The 19,561-nt window shown below is 38.7% G+C and overlaps 1 protein-coding gene across 1 annotated transcript in view; it reads right to left on the minus strand.

Moving 5' to 3' along the window:
- Positions 1–19,561, minus strand: part of TBC1D8B (TBC1 domain family member 8B) — an 81,540-nt gene that overhangs the window by 21,483 nt on the left and 40,496 nt on the right. Inside the window, exons 8-10 of the mRNA XM_007530616.3 lie at positions 8,751–8,900; positions 7,633–7,783; positions 6,779–6,993 (exon numbers count right to left, since the gene is read on the minus strand). Of these exons, the coding sequence (XP_007530678.1) occupies positions 6,779–6,993; positions 7,633–7,783; positions 8,751–8,900 (516 nt within the window). The remainder of the gene's footprint in view (positions 1–6,778; positions 6,994–7,632; positions 7,784–8,750; positions 8,901–19,561) is intronic.

Consider the following 19,561-nt stretch of genomic DNA (forward strand, 5'->3'; position numbering starts at 1 on the left):
GAAAAGACAACACAACACCAAAGTGTCTTTCACTAGGATGGAGGCCAGGTGCATGATAAAGCAAGTACACTCAAAGTGAAACAGGCTGGGAGTATGGATCAACCTGCCAACGCCCATGTTCAGCAGGGAAGCAATTGCAGAAGCCAGACCTTCCACCTTCTGCACCCCATAATAACCCTGGGTCCATACTCCCAGAGGGATAAAGAATAGGAAAGCTATCAGGGGGAGGGAATGGGATACAGAGTTCTGGTGGTGGGAACTGTGTGGAGTTGTACCCCTCTTATCCTATGGTTCTTGTCAGTGTTTCCTCACAATTTATACCACACTTACTGATGAAAGAGACTGGTTGCTTTCCACTATGATAAATACAGTGGAAGGCACTCTCATGGGTTCTATTCAACACTATACTGAAAAAGTTCTAGGTCTTACCAATTAGGCATGGAAAAAAAAGGTACCCAGTGTGAAATGCCAAGTAGAACCAATATATTCCAATTTCATGGTCTTAAACAAAGAAAATCCTAAGGAACCTACTCATATACTAGTAGATCTAAGAAGCTCAACAGAGTTACAGGACATAAGGAAAAGAAAATTTTCTCACTTTCACTGACTAGAAAATTTAATATTGTTAATATACAATAATCCTACAAGTTGTTATACAGTGTCAATGAAACAATTAAGAAGCTAAGTCTAAAATTCACCTGAAGTTTCATGAGTTCCAGATGAACCAAGTAAATAATGGAAAATAAAGATTAAAGAATTCACATTTCCTGACTTTAAACCTTTTTGCACAGCCATAATGAACAAGACAGTATGAACAAGATGAGAAACAGGAATACTCATGTAACAACTGTCTTGTTGCCCCCTACTTCCCTAGTAAGCAAACAAACAAAAGAATATAAATATAAGGGGGTGAGTGGTAGTACACTAGTATAGTGTACACATTATCATGCCCAATGACCCCAGTTTAAGCCCTAGGTTACCTCCTACATGGGATAAATTTCACAAGAGGTGAAGCAGTGCTGCAGCTGTCTCTCTCCTCTCCTCTCTCTCCTACTTTTTTTTAGGATCCATTTTATTTACTTATTCCCTTTTGTTGCCCTTGTTTTACTGTTGTAGTTGTTATTATTGTTGTTGATGTCGTCGTTGTTAGATAGGACAGAGAGAAATGGAGAGAGAAGGGCAAGACAGGGAGGGGGAGAGAAAGATAGACATCTGTAGACCTGTTTCACCGCTTGTGAAGTGACTCCTCTGCAGATGAGGAGCTGGGTCTCTCTCCTCTTCTCTCTCTCTCTCCCTCTCTCTCCTTTTATCAAATCAGAAATAAAAAAATGTGGTCACTGAGAATGGTGGAGTTGTACAGGCACCAAGCCCCAGCAAGTGTTCCGGTGGCAAAAAAAAAACAAAAAAAACAAAAAACTGCAGATAATGATCAACAGAATACAACTTTGATTTAAGAAATCAGGTCTATAGATGTCAGACCAGCAACAATCAAATACTTAGAGGAAAACATTGGTAAAAGAGTTTCCCACCTACACCTCAAGGACATCTTTGATGAATCAAACCCAATTGCAAGGAAGACTAAAGCAGAAACAAACCAATGGGACTACATCAAATTGAAAAGCTTCTGCACATCCAAAGAAACTATTAAACAGGGAGTCGGGCTGTAGCGCAGCGGGTTAAGCGCGGGTGGCGCAAAGCACAAAGACCGGCATAAGGATCCTGGTTCGAACCCCGGCTCCCCACCTGCAAGGGAGTCGCTTTACAGGCGGTGCAGGTCTGCAGGTGTCTATCTTTCTCTCCTCCTCTCTGTCTTCCCCTCCTCTCTCCATTTCTCTCTGTCCTATCCAACAACGATGACAACAACAATAAAACAACAAGGGCAACAAAAGGGAATAAATAAATAAAAGATTTTTTTTTAATTTTAAAAAAAAGAAAAAAAAAAGAAACTATTAAACAAACAAAGAGACCCCTCAAAGAATGGGAGAAGATCTTCACATGCCATACATCAGACAAGAAACTAATCACCAAAATATATAAAGAGCTCAGCAAACTTAGCAACAAAAAAGCAAATGACCCCATCCAAAAATGGGCAGAGGATATGAACAAAACATTCATTACAGAGGAGATCCAAAAGGCTAAAAAACATATGAAAAACTGCTCTAGGTCACTGATTGTCAGAGAAATGCAAATTAAATCAACACTAAGATACTACCTCACTCCTGTAAGAATTGCATATATCAAAAAGGACAGCAGCAACAAATGCTGGAGAGGTTGTGGTGACAGAGGAACCTTTTTACATTGCTGCTGGGAATGTAAATTGGTACAGCCTCTGTGGAGAGCAGTCTGGAAAACTCTCAGAAGGCTAGATATGGACCTTCCATATGATCCAGTAATTCCTCTCCTGGGGTTATACCCCAAGGACTCTATAACACCCAACCAAAAAGAGGTGTGTACTCCTATATTCATAGCAGCACAATTCATAATAGCTAAAACCTGGAAGCAACCCAGGTGCCCAACACCAGATGAGTGGCTGAGAAAGCTGTGGTATATATACACAATGGAATACTATGCAGCTATCAAGAACCATGAACCCACCTTCTCTGACCCATCTTGGACAGAGCTAGAAGGAATTATGTTAAGTGAGCGAAGTCAGAAAGATAAAGATGAGTATGGGATGAGCCCACTCATCAACAGAAGTTGAGTAAGAAGATCTGAAAGGGAAACTAAAAGCAGGACCTGACCAAATTGTAAGTAGGGCACCAAAGTAAAAACCCTGTGGTGAGGGGTAGACATGCAGCTTCCTGGGCCAGTGGGGGGTGGGAGTGGGTGGGAAGGATGGGTCACAGTCTTTTGGTGGTGGGAATGGTGTTTATGTACACTCCTAGCAAAATGTAGACATATAAATCACTAGTTAATTAATATGAGAGGGGGGAAATCAATTGTATGTCTCAAAGTTTTTCAAAACACAAACTGAATCTTTTTAATATATAGGCTGTGTATTTGATATGCGGACTCTCTCAAAAGCCTAGACCAAGTAGATCAGAAGCATCCAATAGCACAGCTATCTACAAGATACTGGGTACTGTACAGCAAACCCTAACAAAAGGACTTTTCAAAGTTAACACAACAAATAATGTGATGATAACATTAACTATCGATTGTCTTTTGGAACCCTAAGACAGCAGGAACCTCACATCTCCACTATAGAGCCTCTACTTCCCCCAGTCCTGGAACCCTTGGATAGGGCCCACTTTCCCGTATGCCTCTCCCAATCCATATCAAATAATATTGCATCCGCCGATCACAACCTAACCAATGCAACGATTGCCACCTCAACATGCTTCACTTCAGACTGTGTCCAGAGACTTCAGGTGTGGAATGACAACCCTTCAGCTTCATTACTCGGGTGAGACCTTCCCTTTCATAGTATACTCTAATGTCATCTCAGGTGGTTCACTTTCTAACGAAGTCCCGAAACCTAGATATACACCAGTTTCTGTGAGAGAGAGCTTATGTTCACACGTATCCATAAACTACTGCAAAATATATACCTGAAAGCAGAAGTACACTAGAGTTTGCAGTGAGTACCTCCCTAACACTTCCTCTCCACTATCCCAAGTTTTAGGTCCATGATTGCTCAACAATTTGTTTGGCTTCGTATGTTCACTCTCTTTTCAGTCACCAGGTTCCAGATGCCATCAGGATGCTGGCCAGGCTTCCCTGGACTGAAGACCCCACCAATGTGTCCTGGAGCTCAGCTTCCCCAGACACCCACCCTACTAGGGAAAGAGAGAGGCAGACTGGGAGTATGGACCAACCAGTCAACGTCCATGTTCAGCGGGGAAGCAATTACAGAAGCCAGACCTTCTACCTTCTGCAACCCACAATGACCCTGGTTCCATGCTCCCAGAGGGATAGAGAATGGGAAAGCTATCAGGGGAGGGGCTGGGATATGGAGATTGGGTGGTGGGAATTGTGTGGAGTTGTACCCCTCCTACCCTATGGTTTTGTTAATTAATCCTTTCTTAAATAAAAAAAAAAACTAAAAAAAATAAAAAATAAAAAGAAATCAGGTCTAACATTTATGTTTAAGTGCTTTCCAACAGTGTGTTGCCAGGGTAATTCAGTATGTAAAAGATTTTTTTTTAGCAATGGGGCATGTGCTTATCTTATCTACAAGTAAAGAATGAAGTCACCATTAGCATACATAAAAATTAGTATACAATGATTTTTGAGACTTCAGTCATTAGACCTACAGAACTCTTAGAATAAAACATGAGTAGTTCTGGTGGTGGGAACTGTGTGGAATTGTACCCCTCTTATTCTATGGTCTTGTAAGTGTTTCCATTTTACAAATAAAAAATTTAAAATATGAGTAAACCTTTGCGATCTTGGATTAGGCTATGACTTCTTAGATACAACATCAAAACCACATACAACAAAAGAAAAATACACTAGACTACATAAAATCTAACTTTTGGGCTTCAATGGGCACTTTCAAGAAAGTGAAAAAAAAGCAACACAGAGAGCAGGAAAATATCCAAATATTGTATCTGTGATAAGGAATTAGTGTCTAGAGTACACAGAGAGTGATTACAACTGGGGCCAGGTGGTGGCTCACCCAGCTGTATGCACATTACTGGGTTCGAGCCCCTGGTCCTTATCTGCAGGGGGGATAGTTTTGCAAGTGGTGAAGCAGTGTTGCAGGTGTCTCTCTTCCACTTCATCACTCCCTTCCCTCTTGAATTCTGGTTGTTTCTGTCCAATAAATAAATAAAGATAATAAAAACATTTTAAAAGAGAGGGTAAGGGAGATAACATAATGGTTATGCAAACCTACTCTCATGCCTGAGGCTCCCAGGCTTCTAGGTCCCAGGTTCAATCTCCCACACCACCATAAGCCAGAGCTAAGCAGTGCTCTGGCAAAAAAAAAAAAAAAAAAAGGTTTAAAAAAGACAGTGATTAGGGGCTGGGTGATGGCGCACCTGGTTGAGTGCACATGTTACAGTGCACAAGGACCCAAGTTCAAGAGCCCAGTCCCCACCTTCAGGGGGAAATCTTTGCGAGAGGTGAAGCAAGTCTGCAGGTGTCTCTCTGTCTCTCCCCTTCTCTATTTCCTCTCCTCCTCTCAATTTCTGGCTGTCTCTATCCAATAAATAAAGATAATAAAAATTTAAAAAAATAATTAATTAATTAAATAATTGTACAAAAAGAGAGATTACAACATAAGACTAGTAATAAAATAATAATACTCATCCAATTTAGAAAAATGAACAAAATTTGAAAAGATTTCTCCTTAGACATACAAATGGACAAAAAGCATATTAGAGAATTATATGTCAAAAATGATATCACTTTACATTTACTAGGATTTAACTGTAATTTAAAAAAGGAAAGAAAAGAAGAGTTGCTTGGTGAAATCAAGATAGTCACACATGCTAAAAAGTGTTTGGTATTACCCCAAATTATAAATGTTGTTACTATGTAACTAAGCAAACTTCCCACACTTGCTTCCTCCTGTTCTCTCCTTTACTGAGTGAGTAGTAATAATGATGCTAAACGAGAACTTGGAAGGCACATTTTGAAGATGACAGAAACTGCTATCAGTCTAAATCCCTGGATAATCACATGAAGGCGAACTATACACTGACTTGAATCACCTTCTCCCCTGTTCCTTACTTTAAATTTCCAATATGTCCAAGATGATTTGAATTAGTAATACAGCATACTCTAATAATGGTGTCTGCTACTAAAGTATTTTCCAATCTTTCCTCTAGTACTGACAAAACAAAATTCAAACTGATAACCTATCCAGTACACCTTATTATTTTTGGGGGGTTAGGGGGTGAAGGGCAGATGCCACATAGCAAACCCAAGGGCCTCATATATACACAGTGTGCACTCTCAATGCTGAGCTATATTCCAGACCACCCTCTACCTTTTTTTTTTGCCTCCGGCAACTTCACTTCATTTACCCTAAATTTCCTATGATCCTGTGTGTGCCCTTTCATGCCATATCTATACATCCAAAAATTCACCAATTTTCAGGATCTTTAAATACTTCCTCTCCCATCTCTGATTCTTCCAGATGAAAATGATTTCTTATTATAAGGAATAGTGAGACTTTATATCTCTCTATTAATTTGCTTTTGGTTGTTAATGGATATTTTTAATACCCACTTGACCTATATACTTTAAATCTGTATTTATTTTTGATTGAGAGATAGAAGAGAAGAGAAGAGAAGAGGAGAGGAGAGGAGAGGAGAGGAGAGGAGAGGAGAGGAGAGGAGAGAAGAGAAGAGAAGAGAAGTGAAGAGAAGAGAAGAGAAGAGAAGAGAAGAGAAGAGAAGAGAAGAGAAGAGAAGAGAAAGGAGAGAAGAAAGATTAACTAAAGGACACCTCAATTCAGCCACATGGGGGTGCTAGGGATTGAATCCGGTAGAGTCTCTGAGGCATCAGGCATGCAAGTCTGGTTTATATACTTTTAAAGGGCAGGATTCTTATGTGATTCATCTTCACAGCCTTAAACACTTAGCATAGCATCTCTTACAGAGAAGGAATTCAATAAATATGTGTTAATGCAAGAGAAAAAAATGAATTAATAAAAAAACAATTCTAAGTATTTCCATTACCATCCTACTTTGACTAATAATTATCAATTTCAGCCTAGTCTTTATCCTTATTGCCACAACTTTCAAATTTGCATATTTTTAAAATTTCATATGACTTTATCATTTGGAATATGCCCACAGCTGAGCTCGTACATATGAAATCATACCTGGCAGTATCCAATTTTGGGATTCCTATAGGCATAAGCAGTGAGCACCCGCCTCAGAGCAGATATCCCAGTGTCACTCTGAAAGGCTGGGTGCTCAGGCAGGGAACGACGTAAATCACGTTCAATTTCCTCAGTAGCCAAGTTACAGGTCCCTAAGGACTTTTCAACCACTTCAGCATAATAGCCAGGATTAGCAGCCATATCGTTAACAGCACCTGTAGAGGTGAATCCATTAACACACAACACAAGAAGAATATAATAAAGTTACTATTTTCATACATGTATATCAATGATTGAATTATCTTTAAGCTCAAATGGTATCGGAGTACAAAAAAAGAAATGTTTCACACTCAACTTATGCTATCAGGGGAGGGGATGGGATACGGAGATCTGGTGGTGGGAATTGTGTGGAGTTGTACCCCTCTTATCCTATGGTTTTGTTAATGTATCCTTTTTAAATAAATAAATACAATTTAAAAATCAGCATACTAATCTCACCCAACAGATTAACATTTTCATGAACTATCTTTTCTCCCTTAAATTTCCTTTGATACTAAAGAAAGTCGATCCCTCACCAAGAGCCATATTTTGCCTAATAAACTAATTTGTTCAGACAAAGGATGTAGCAGGCATTGGTGGTATAGTGGTGAGCACAGCTGTCTTCCAGACAATGGGTGTGTGGAAATACAGGTCAGTTTCTTTGGCTACCTTTTACTTTCTGACTTGTCCAAAATGACAAGACACTGTGCTAGACATTTTGTAATTATTTTTATTTAGCTTAATGCATAACTACTAGAAGGGGCTCACTTAATGAGTTAATGCCCATTAAATGAATAAGGTGAAAAATACGATACCTGAAAAAAGCATCCAGAGCTCTCCTCTTAAGGTCTCTGGAATCCCTCTTACAACCAGATCTCGAGTCTTTTTGGTCCGAAACATGCTAACACCACGTCCACATTCTGCAAACAGGATATTCCATGACTGTTCCTTCATCTTTTCTTTCAACTGTTATATATTTTAAAAAATGAAGCAACAAAACAAAAATTAACTTCTTTCAAGTACTTGATCACTGTCTTCACTATGACACACCGCCAATGTAAATAAATAATAATCTCAAAATAGGTATTCACAGAGGGAGCAAACACTGTGCCCTTGTCATCATCTATTAAAAAAGACTTATTAAAGAAAGAGAGGGAGGGAGTGAACCAGAGCATCACTCTGGCATATACGATGCTCAGCATTAGAATAATGACCTCATAATGGAGAGTCCGATGACCTACCCACTGAATCACGTCCCAGGTCACCATCATCTTTCATGTTCTCATTTGAGCACATCAGTTTTAATTTATTATTTTATTTCTTAGGTAAATCTATGTAAGATGGAAGAAGCACTATCCTTTTTTTTTTTTTTTTTCCTCAGAGCACTGCTCAGCTCGGGCTTATGGTAGTGTGAGGAATTGAACCTGGGACTTTGGAGCCTCAGGAATTAAGAGTCTATTTACACAACCATTATGCTATCTCCTCCACCAGGAGAAGCATGATCCTTAGAAGGTAAAGTTCTGAATGATTATTCTCCCCCAAACACTTCAATTTTATGATAAAAATGAATGTTAATAAAATCCAACGTTCAATTTTCATTACATACGTTATTTGTCATTAGGCTTGTTGTTGGGGTTCTGTGCCTGTGTGATTCCTCCACTCCTAGTGGACTCTTCTGAAGTAGTGGTTGGGGGCTCAAACCCAGGCTCTAGGGCATAGTAAAGTGTGTAATTTACTGGGTGAGCCATCCCCTCCCTGCATAATTCTTGACAATAGTCCTTTCTTTTTTTTTAATAATGAAACTATAAAGAAGTCACACTGTAGTAGTTGGTGGAAAGCCTTTTAGATCCTGGAAAGTAGAGTTTTCATCTGGGGGATCTTCTAGTGTATCACTTGTTTCAGTTCCATATATTTGAGTATTTTGTTTTCCTACCATTTTGGAATTAAGAGTCTCCAAATTCTGTGGGTGAAATACAGTCATTAAAGCTTCAGTATTCACAGTTGTACTGCAGTCTCTCTGACATGTCGATGACTGTACATAAATACCACTAGATGTGTCTGTAGAATCAGAACTAGTAGAAACCTAAAAAAGAGAAAATATAATAGTCTGAGATATATTCTTAAAAGTACCTGTAGATTAAAAGGCACTAAAATATCATCTATAATGTATAAAACACTATATGCAATATATATATATATATATATATACACACACACACAATATCAGAGCAAGTTATCAGAGTCCTTAAAGAAAAATGCAAACAATATATAATCCAACAATATTAATCCAATGTATATATCCAAAGGACATGAAAACACTAATTTGAAAGGATGTCTGATATCCACAGATGCACTGTTCACAAAAGTTCAAACACAGAAGCAACCTAAATGCCCATCAACCAGTGACTGGATAGAGAGAGACAGCTAAAGCCAAGAAACTTACAAAAATTTGTGACCAAATCATTTTTGATTTTATGAAAACTATGTTGGTTATCATAGGGAAAGAGGTATAAAGGCACATTGGTGGTGGGTGCAGTGAATTGTACACATACACATATATGGATGGGAAACTAAGCCCTTAAACCTTACAATTGTATAAGCCCACTTTAAATCATTAATAACAAAAATATTTAAAAATCATAATTCAGGAAAAAATTAAGTGGAGGTAGTTCCTCCAATTACTTTCATAGTGAAAAAATAAACAAAACAGGGTCTCAAAGAGAAAGAGTTTCCCCTTCAAAATTAAAGATGGCATCAAACCAACATATGGAACAGCAAATCTTAGGATCTCACTGAACCTATCTGCAACAAAGTACTGAGGAAACATTAGAAAAACATTCCAAAACACTGCAAATTAACTAAAGACCCGGAATGAACCCAAAATAAATCGATTCAAGTAAAACTAATGAATATCAAGAAAGACAGCAGAGTCTATGAAGTTTTAACTTAAGGCTATCTCCATACCCCCTCCCTCCTAAACTATAAAGTGTGTCAGGCAGGAAAGCCAGAATTCTGACAGTCAACTGTTCTTTTGGAAACTTTTATTTTATTTTATTTATAAAAAGGAAACACTGACAAAACCATAGGATAAGAGGGGTACAACTCCACACAATTCCCACCACCAGAACTCTGTATCCCATCCCCTCCCTTGATAGCTTTCCTAGTTTTTATCCCTTTGGGAGTATGGGCCAAGGTCATTGTGGGATGCAGAAGGTAGAAGGTCTGGCTTCTGTAATTGCTTCCCCGCTGAACATGGGCATTGACAGGTCGATCCATACTCCCAACCTGCCTCTCTCTTTCCCTAGTGGGGCGGGGTTCTGGGGAATTGAGCTCCACCACACATTGGTGGGGTTGTGTGTCCAGGGAAGTCTGGTTGGCATCATGCTGGCATCTGGAACCTTGTGACTGAAAAGAGAGTTAACATACAAAGCCAAACAAATTGTTGACTAGTTATGAACCTAAAGGCTGGAGTAGTGCAGATGAAGAGTTGGAGGAGTCTCTGTTTTGTAGATAGCTAGTAGGCATATTTTAATTATATTTCAAAGGGCCTGTGATATACTAGTTTTTTCTTTATTTTTTCCCTGAGCCTGAAATCTGATATGCAGGTGGATCCAAATTATTGTCTGGGGAGATGATGTCATGCCTGGATAAAGAACCAGAAAGCTGAACGAGGGAAGAGAGTAGGTCCCAAATATGGGAAAGGTGTATAAATACTGTTGACCGTAAACACATCGATTTGATGTGATCTGAGGCCCATATTCAGCTTTGAAAGTCTCACCTCTAGCACACAGTTAATATTTTACAAAACTGGCAGCTCCCTACAAAATCCCCATTCCCAGAGTGATTTGGTTAGGAATTTAGCTCTTTCATTTCTCTCTTTCTGGCTTCTCCTGGGGCATTACAGGAAAACCATAGCAATCTGCTAGTAACAACCTACCTGCCTAACCTTATGATTTCAGTTTGCAGCATATGAGATACAAGGTAAAAATGTAAAAGCAAGACCTGGAGAAGCAGATGGCCATATGTAACTATTAAAGGTCCAAAATATCCTTAGGATACTGAGAAGTATGCATGTGTAAATAGGGTTATGCACTTGCCCAGGAAAGAAATGGATCAGAAGGTCTCTGTCACGCTGGCTGACTTCGAAAGCAGAAAAGCCAAAGCACACTGCAGTTTAATTTATTTATTAATCACTTGTCAATATAGTGATAATTAATCAAAAATTATTTGATGGTGACAGAGATATTTAAAGGGGGAGAAAGAGAGACACCTGCAGCACTACTTCACTACTCTCAAAACTTCCTCACTGCAGGTGGGGCCCAGGGCCTTGAGCACTGTATTGTAATAGGTACGCTCAACAACTGGTTGCACCAATGCCAGGCTCCCAACCACTATTTTATACTGCCTCACCATAAAGGGTGATCAGAGGAAGCCAAGTTAAAAAAAAAAAAAAAAAACAATGCCGATGTTCAGCAGGGAAGCAATTACAGAAGCCAGACATTCTACCTTCTGCACCCCATAATGACCCTGGGTCCATACTCCCAGAAGGATAAGGAATAGGAAAGCTGTCAGGGGAGGGGATGGGATACGGAACTCTGATGGTAGGAACTGTGTGGAGTTGTACCCCTCTTATCCTATGGTTTTTGTCAGTGTTTCCTTTTTATAAATAAAAATTTTAAAGGGGGAAGGAAGAAAAATAGTCAACACAGAAATGTCTCTGAGGAGGTCCAGTTATTTAATTTTATAAACAAAAGAAAATATATTCAAAAATTATGAAGCACTTATCCAAGCAGCTCACTTGGATAAGTGCACTGCTTTGCCATGTGTGCAACCCAGGTTTGATCTCTGCCTCCACCACACTGAGGGAAGCATTGATGCTGTGGTCTCTTTCAGTGTCTCTCTACCTCTCTGTCTCTACCTAAAAAACAATGAATATTTTAAAAAATGAGTCAACTAAAAACTGGACAAAAGATCTGGACAGAGGCCTCACCAAAGAAGATATAAAACATGATAAAAAATAGTCTTACGGGGCTGACTTCCAAGACGTGTGGCTACGGACTAACAGTGAACAGCAAAGACTCTCCCTCCCACCATCCCCAAACAACAAAGATTGACAGCCATCAAATCTACAAGCCTCACTAAACTGAAGCTGGGACATCTGCAGACCCTGAGGCTTGAGGTGGGTACTTGTGTGCATGGATGGGGTGAGAAGGGGCACAGGACTCAAACTCATCACCCAGAGGTTGAGAGCTTCTGCAACAAATAGCACCATTTTGCCTCTGAGCAAAAATAGCACTCAAGGCTGTGCATGGTGCTGATTGTTGAGAGGGGATGACCTCTAAGCTTTGGCCCATGGCCTCTGGAATGAGAGTTTGCTGAACTGGTGGCGTAGTGACACCACAATAGCAGGGGATTTACCTGACCAGTCTGGTCTACCTCCCCAAACTAAGGCAGACATACAGAAAGGTAATTGGTGGCAGCTGGCACCTGGCAGATAAAAGGTAATAGGCAGCAGTTGATGGCCAAATGGTAAACTGAACCCTGCTTCTTCAAACACAACTGCCACCTAGTAGTAAACCCCTATGTCTTGAATTCAGATCGAAATTCTACAGAGAAGCCATATCTACACTCTACACAGAGTATACAAGAACTGAGGGAATAACAAGAAACATAATCCCAACCCCACCACCTAATAAAGTGAAATCTAGTAATTGTAATAGTAGCACCAACTGTTGGCTCAGCAATAAGAAGCACAATAAATACACAAAGAGCAGGGAAATAACAAAAGCAATCTTCAGAACATCACAACTCAAAACGACAGAAATAAACCAGAAAGACTCCAGGGAATTTTAGATATAAAGGGGCTATCAAAGAAAGACCATAGAAAACTCACTATGAGGTCTCTCCAAGAGTCTAAGCACAGTACTGAGAAGCATATCATTACTCAATGAAGTTCTAAAGATTAAAAAAAATAGTCTTATGAAAAAATAGTTTATTATCAGTCATTAGGGAATTACAAATTGAAACAATAAAGCTACCATATGCATACCTATCAAAATGATTAAAATCCGAAACACTGATAACACCAAACACATTATGTTATTGTTGTTGTCACTAGGGCTTTACCACTCCAGGCTGACTTTTTTAGGTAGATGGTCAGAGACAGAGAGACAGGTAGACACCACCTAACCAAAGATTCCTTTAGTAAGATGGGGGCCAGGCTTGAGCAAGTACAGGATCCAAGTGAGCTACCTCGTTGGCCCCACCAGACATTTTGATGAATATGGAAAAATTATTCTTATTCATTGCTGTTGGGAATACAAAAATAGAATATTCTCTTCAGAAGAAGTTTTGACACTTCATATATATATATATGTAAACATAGGGGATCAAGTGGTAGCGCAGCAGGTTAAGCGCACGTTATGCGAAGCCCAAGGACCAGCATAAGAATCCCAGTTCGAGCCCTGGCTCCCCACCTGCAGGGGAGTTGCTTTACAGACAGTAAAGCAGGTCTGCAGGTGTCTCTCTTTCTCTCCCCGTCTTCCCCTCCTCTCTCCATTTCTGTCCTACCCAACAACGACGACATCAACAACATTAATAACTACAACAACAAAACAAGGGCAACAAAAGGGAAAATAAATATTTTTTTTAAAAAAAGGTAAACATAATATTACCATGCAATTCAGCAATCATGGTTCCTATGCATGTACACAAATGAACTGAAACTCATATCCATGTAAAAATGTGAATGTTTACAACAGCTTTAATCATAATTGAAAAAATGGAAACAATGTACCCTTCACATGATGAACAGTGCGCACGCGCACACACACACACACACACACACACACACACACACACAATTAAAAGAAATGGAATTTTTACGTATGGTGTAAGAAAAGGGCCCAATTTCATATATTTTTATGTGGTTATCCACTGTCCCAATCTTTCATTAAGAATTTATTTGGAGACTTTAGCAAAAAGGAGCTCAAATAGTTGGAGACCCTCAACCGATTATCAGTCCATCTCTATCAATTCACCTCAAATTGGAAAAGGTTGTTCTCTTCAACTGTCAGCCTTTTGACTAAAATATTGTTTTTACTTCCTTGAACTTACTTACTGAAATGTCCTTGTTGAAAAAATCAATTGGCCATAAAGACAAGAATGGATAGAAAAAGGATTCAGGCTAAGTTAAGAAAAATATCCAAATAAGTAACTTAATATAAGGGTATGACAGAAAGATTTGATGTAGGAGCTAAATGTTATTATTTTTATTGAGGTAATGTTGGTTTATACAACTGTATGTTTTAGGTGAACCATTATGTCTCTTTTCAAATTGTATACTTAAAACAAAACAATTTTAAAGACAAGTACATAACTCACCAGATAAAGTGACACTTCAGCATGCTAAGAATACTGGGTCTGAACATCAGCACTACATGGGAGCACCATGGATGGCACCAAAGAAACCCCATGTATGATGGAGCATGATTTTGTAACATTCGTTTCTTATTTTTTTCTCTAAAATGTGTGAGTGAGAAAACTGGCCCAGGGATAGCTGTCCACTGACATCAATTCTGCATCAAAAATCTTACAGTTAATGGTATTTATATACTTTTCCCATATTTGGGAACTACTCTCTTCCCTGATTTAGCTTTCTAGTCCTATTCCCAACTCTGACACCACCTCCCTAGACAGTATCTTTAACCCACCTGTATGTTAACTCTTGAGCTAAGGCATAATCTGTAAAGTCATGTGCCCCCTTGGAATATACTTAAAATAAACCTATTAGCTTTTTTCAAAAGGGAGACCCCAAATCTCATCTGCTGTATTCCTACCTTTAGGTTCCTCATTATTAAACAATTTGTTCTGCTTTATATCTTAATATTTTTCAGCCACCAAGTTGTAGATGCTAACATGATGCCAACCTGACTTCCTTGTGTAGATAACCTCACCAATGTGTCCTGGAACCCCACCTCCCCAGATACCTGCCCCACTAGAGAAAGATAGAAACAGGATGGGATATGGATCGGCCTACCAATGCCCATGTCCAGCAGAGAAGCAATTACAGAAGCCAGACCTTCCACCTCTGCACCCCATAAAGATCTTTGTTCCATACTCCTAGAGAAATAAAGAATAATAAAGCTTCCAACTGAGGGGATGGGATATGGAACTCAGGTAGTGGGAATTGTGTAGAATTGTACCCCTTATTCTATAGTCTTTTTGACCATTATTAAATTTAAAAAATCTGTTTTGACTAATCTACTACACTTTACTACTTAATACTGTTTTAGTGGATAATTACAGGTGAAAAGAATCACAATCATATGACTCTCCAGAAAAGTACTCTTCTTTTTCTCTTCATTTAAGCCATATGGTTGTATAGCTACTTGCAGAATATCTAAAGAAAAGGAAAGCTTCCAAAAGGGAAAAAATAATATTTTAAATACTGAAACTGATACTTAAATAGGGTGGGTGATATTTACATTTGTAAAAAAGGATGGTAATTGTGCCAGTCCTATCAATAATTACATTGTAAGAATTCAAAAAATCAAGCTACATATTCACCTTTAAAAATGGTAGTCTAAAGCAATTTAATATTTGAATGTTTTAAGTGCATAATAGATTATTACAAATATAAAGGTAAACTTCCTTTACAATTGGATTTGTATCATTGATAATGACTATACAATTTATATGGAACAGAGTTCTGTAATATTTTCCTCTCTGTATTTGATAGTTTTTGGTCTAACATCCAACTTCTTGATCTATTTGGAGTTTACTTCTCTGTGTGGCAAAATGTAAGAAGAGATCCAGAAGGACAACAAATATATTAAAAAACACTCCAAGTCACTGATTGTCAGAGAAGTGCAAATAGACAAAAATGAGGCATCACTTAACTCCTGTGAGAATGGCTTACATCAGAAAGGACAGTAACAACAATGCTGGAGAGGTTATGGACAAAGGAACACTCCTGCACTGCTTGTAGGAATGTAAATTGGTTCAACCCCTGTGAAAAGCAGTCTGGAGAATTCTCAGAAGGCTAGAAATGGATCTACACTATGACCTGGCAATTCCTCTCCTGGAGACATATCCTAAGGAAACAAACACACCCATCCAAAAAGAGTTGTGTATACCTATGTTCTTAGCAGCACAATTTGTAATAGCCAAAACCTAGAAGCAACCACAGATGAGTAACTGAGAAAGTTATGGTATGTATGTACTCAACTATTACAAATAATGAATTCACCTTCTTCACTTCATCTTGGATGGTACTTGAAGGAATCATGTTAAATGAAGTAAGCCAGAAAGAGAAGAATGAATATGGGATGGTCTCATTCATAGACAGAAGTTGAGAAATATGAACAGAAAAGGAAACACCAAGCAGAACTTGGACTGGAATTTTTGTATTGCACCAAATAAAACATTCTGCAGGGGATGGGGGACTTTAAGGTGGTTGGGGAGGAGCTAAGCTAGTGGTGATACGTTTTGCAGAAAACTCTTAAATCAACTGATTTAAGAGTTCGCATTTGTGAAAGGAATACATCTGGCATTCATTGGAGATTTTATGATTGGCCAAAATAAAATAAAATAAAATCTAAAAAGCCAGTATTCTTAGACTGGTTTGATTTTTGCTATCTGATATTTCCCCTTAGAAGTACTACAGGGCATCTAATAGTGAAAGAAAAACAGATCAAACATTAACTTTTTATTTTAGATAGAGGCAGACAGGCAGAGACAGTGAAGAAGACCACAGTAGCAGTGCTTTCTTCAATGCAGAGGTGGCTGGGCTCAAACCTGGTATACACATCAGGCAAAACTGCATAGTATCCAACTGGGCTATTTCACTGGCCAATTATCATTTCTTTATGTACAGCTTTGCTATAAATTACTAGGTTTAAATTAGACTGTCTTACAAACAAGGTGCAATAATGACAACTCTTTACTACTTTACTCAAACTTCTCAGCAGAGATCCTACAGGCTAATAGAGTGAAATTACACTACATATTAAATTTGCTAAGATACAGCTGGGGAGGTAGCTCAAACTATTAGAGAACCAACTTGTATTCCTCAGGCCTTAGGAAAGAGAGGTTCAATCCCCAGCATGTGTGTGCCTCAAGTAAGTAGTGTTCTGGTCTCTTATCTTCCTCTCATTGCCTTTCAGTTTTCCTGATAATAAATCTTTTAAAATGAAAACATTAAAACACAAATACTTTTATTTCATTTTTCAAGGAAATTGAAAAACTTGTCCAGACTTTTGTATGGAATCTCAATAGCAAAAGCACTTCTGAAGAAAAATAAAAGAAGGAAAAAATATGGAGGTATCATGCTCCTAAGGTTCAGTTTATATTACAGAGCAATAATAATCAAAACAGCATGGCTCTAGAATAAAAATGGACACCTGGATCAATGGAGCACAACTGCGAGCCCAGAAACAAACCCCTACATATATAAACATCTAATATATGACAAAGGAGACAAAACCATTTAATGGGGGCAAAAAAAGGTCTCTTTAACAAGTGGTCCTGGGAAAATTGGACATGTTGAAAAGTGAATCTAGACCACCACTTAACACCATACACCAGAATCCAATAAAAATGGAGCAGAGACTTTATTATTAGACCAGAAACTCAAATTTATAGAATAGAACATCAGTGAAACTTGCAGGACCTTTAAAACAAAGAACAAACTCAACCCAATGGGCATGAGACATGGAAACATGAGTAAATAAATGAGACTACATCAAACTAAAAAGTGTCTACACACCAAAAGCAAACTACAAGGATACCAGTAAATGGGAGAATATATTTTCACACAATACAACTGACATGTGACTGATATCAAACATCTAGAAAGAACTGATACAGCTCAACAAAAGATGTAATAATAATACAATACAAAAGTGCGCCACACAGACGACCTCACCAATGCATCCTAGAACCCTACCTCCCCAGAGCCTTACCCAACTAGGGAAAGATAGAAACTCTGGTCCACTAGAGAAAGACAGAAACAGGCTGAGGGTATGGATCAACCTGCCAACGCCCATTCTTAGCAGAGAAGCAGCTATAGAAGCTAGAACTCCCACCTTCTGCTTCCCATAAACAACCTTGATCGATACTCCCAGTGGGGGAGAAGTGATAGGATGAAGATAAGAGGACTCTGCACTCCAGCTCCATCAGCACCCAGAGAGAGAGAGAAGGAAAAGGAGAGGGACATAATGGAGGTAATTATGTCATGAGTGGCTTGGAGGGGAAGAGAAGATTGAATCAGAAAAAGAAGGGGCAACTATATATAAATGTGGACAGACAGTTGTAGAGAAGATGGTTGGCCCATGTCTACAACCTTAGGGGAACTGTGGTGGATTTCAGTGGGAAGAGTGAAGATTCAGAACTCTGGTGATGGGAATGGTGTGGATTCAAACCCCTGTTGACATGTAATTCTGTAATAAAAATTCATTCATTCATTAAGAAAAATCAAAAAAAGAAAGAGGCAGGGGGTATGGAACGACTATGTCCAACAGAGAAGCAATTACAGAAGCCAGACCTCCCACCTTCTGTACCCTATAGAGATCATTGGTTCATACTCCCAGGGCAATAAAGAATAGGGAAGCTTCCAATGGAGGGGATGAGGTACAGAGCTCCAGTGGTGGGGATTGTATCCCTCTTACCCCACAATCTTGTTATCTGTTGATCACTATTAAATCACTAATTAAAAAAAAAAAGGAAGGTCACAGAATGAACAGGAGATACACATGACCCATAGATACATGAAAAAAAATGCTCGTTATCATTCAAGAAATACAAATTAAAACTACACTGAGATTCCATCTCATACCTATGATAATGGCCTACATCAACAAAACAGGAAATGACAGGTATTGGTGAGGCTATGAAGAAAAAGGGACTCTGCTATACTGCTGACTGGAATATAAATTAGTGCAAAAAGGGACTGCTACACTGCCGGCTGGAATACAAACTAGTGCTTCCACTTTGGAAGAATGTATGAATAGTCCTTAAACAAGTAAAAGGAAATTACTTTATGATTCAGCAATACAAATCTCAGGAATTTATCCAAAGGACACTCAAAGACTAATTCAAAGGGACATATGTACACGTATATTCGTTGCTGCATTATTCACAATAAATAACCAAAGAGTAGAAGCAGCCTAAATGTCCGTTTACAGATAACTGGCTAAAGAAGTCACATTATATATACTCCGTGAAATACTACTCTGCAATAAAAAGGATGATATTGTATCTTTGGCTAAAATGGATACAATTGCAGGTGATTATGCTTAGCGAAATGAGTAAATGGATGAAAGTCAACCCTGGATAGCTTCATTTATAAGTGGAAACTAGGGAACAAAGGAACTTGCAAAAAAAAAAGCAGAAGGGAATAAACTATTGCTAAAACTTTTTGAGAATTATGGTAGTTATCTTTTGGAGGTGGGTGGGTAGGGACACAGAACTTTGGTGGTGGGTATGGTATGGGACTATATGTTATCATCTTACAATCTTGTAATCCATAATTAATCACAAATAAAAAAGAGGAAAACAAAATGATGGAAGTATAGTCAGAGCCAGTTAGATAGTGCACTGCTTTGCCATGTGTACAACTCAAGTATGAGCCCAGCTCCCACTGACTTGAAGGAAGCTTTGGTGCTGGGGTATATTTCACTCTCTCTCTGTGACTTTCTGTCTCTATCTTAAAAAATTAGAGTAATGGAATGATATCCCATGTTC

The sequence above is a fragment of the Erinaceus europaeus genome, chromosome X, assembly GCF_950295315.1.
Source record: "Erinaceus europaeus chromosome X, mEriEur2.1, whole genome shotgun sequence".
Lineage (NCBI taxonomy): Eukaryota > Metazoa > Chordata > Mammalia > Eulipotyphla > Erinaceidae > Erinaceus > Erinaceus europaeus.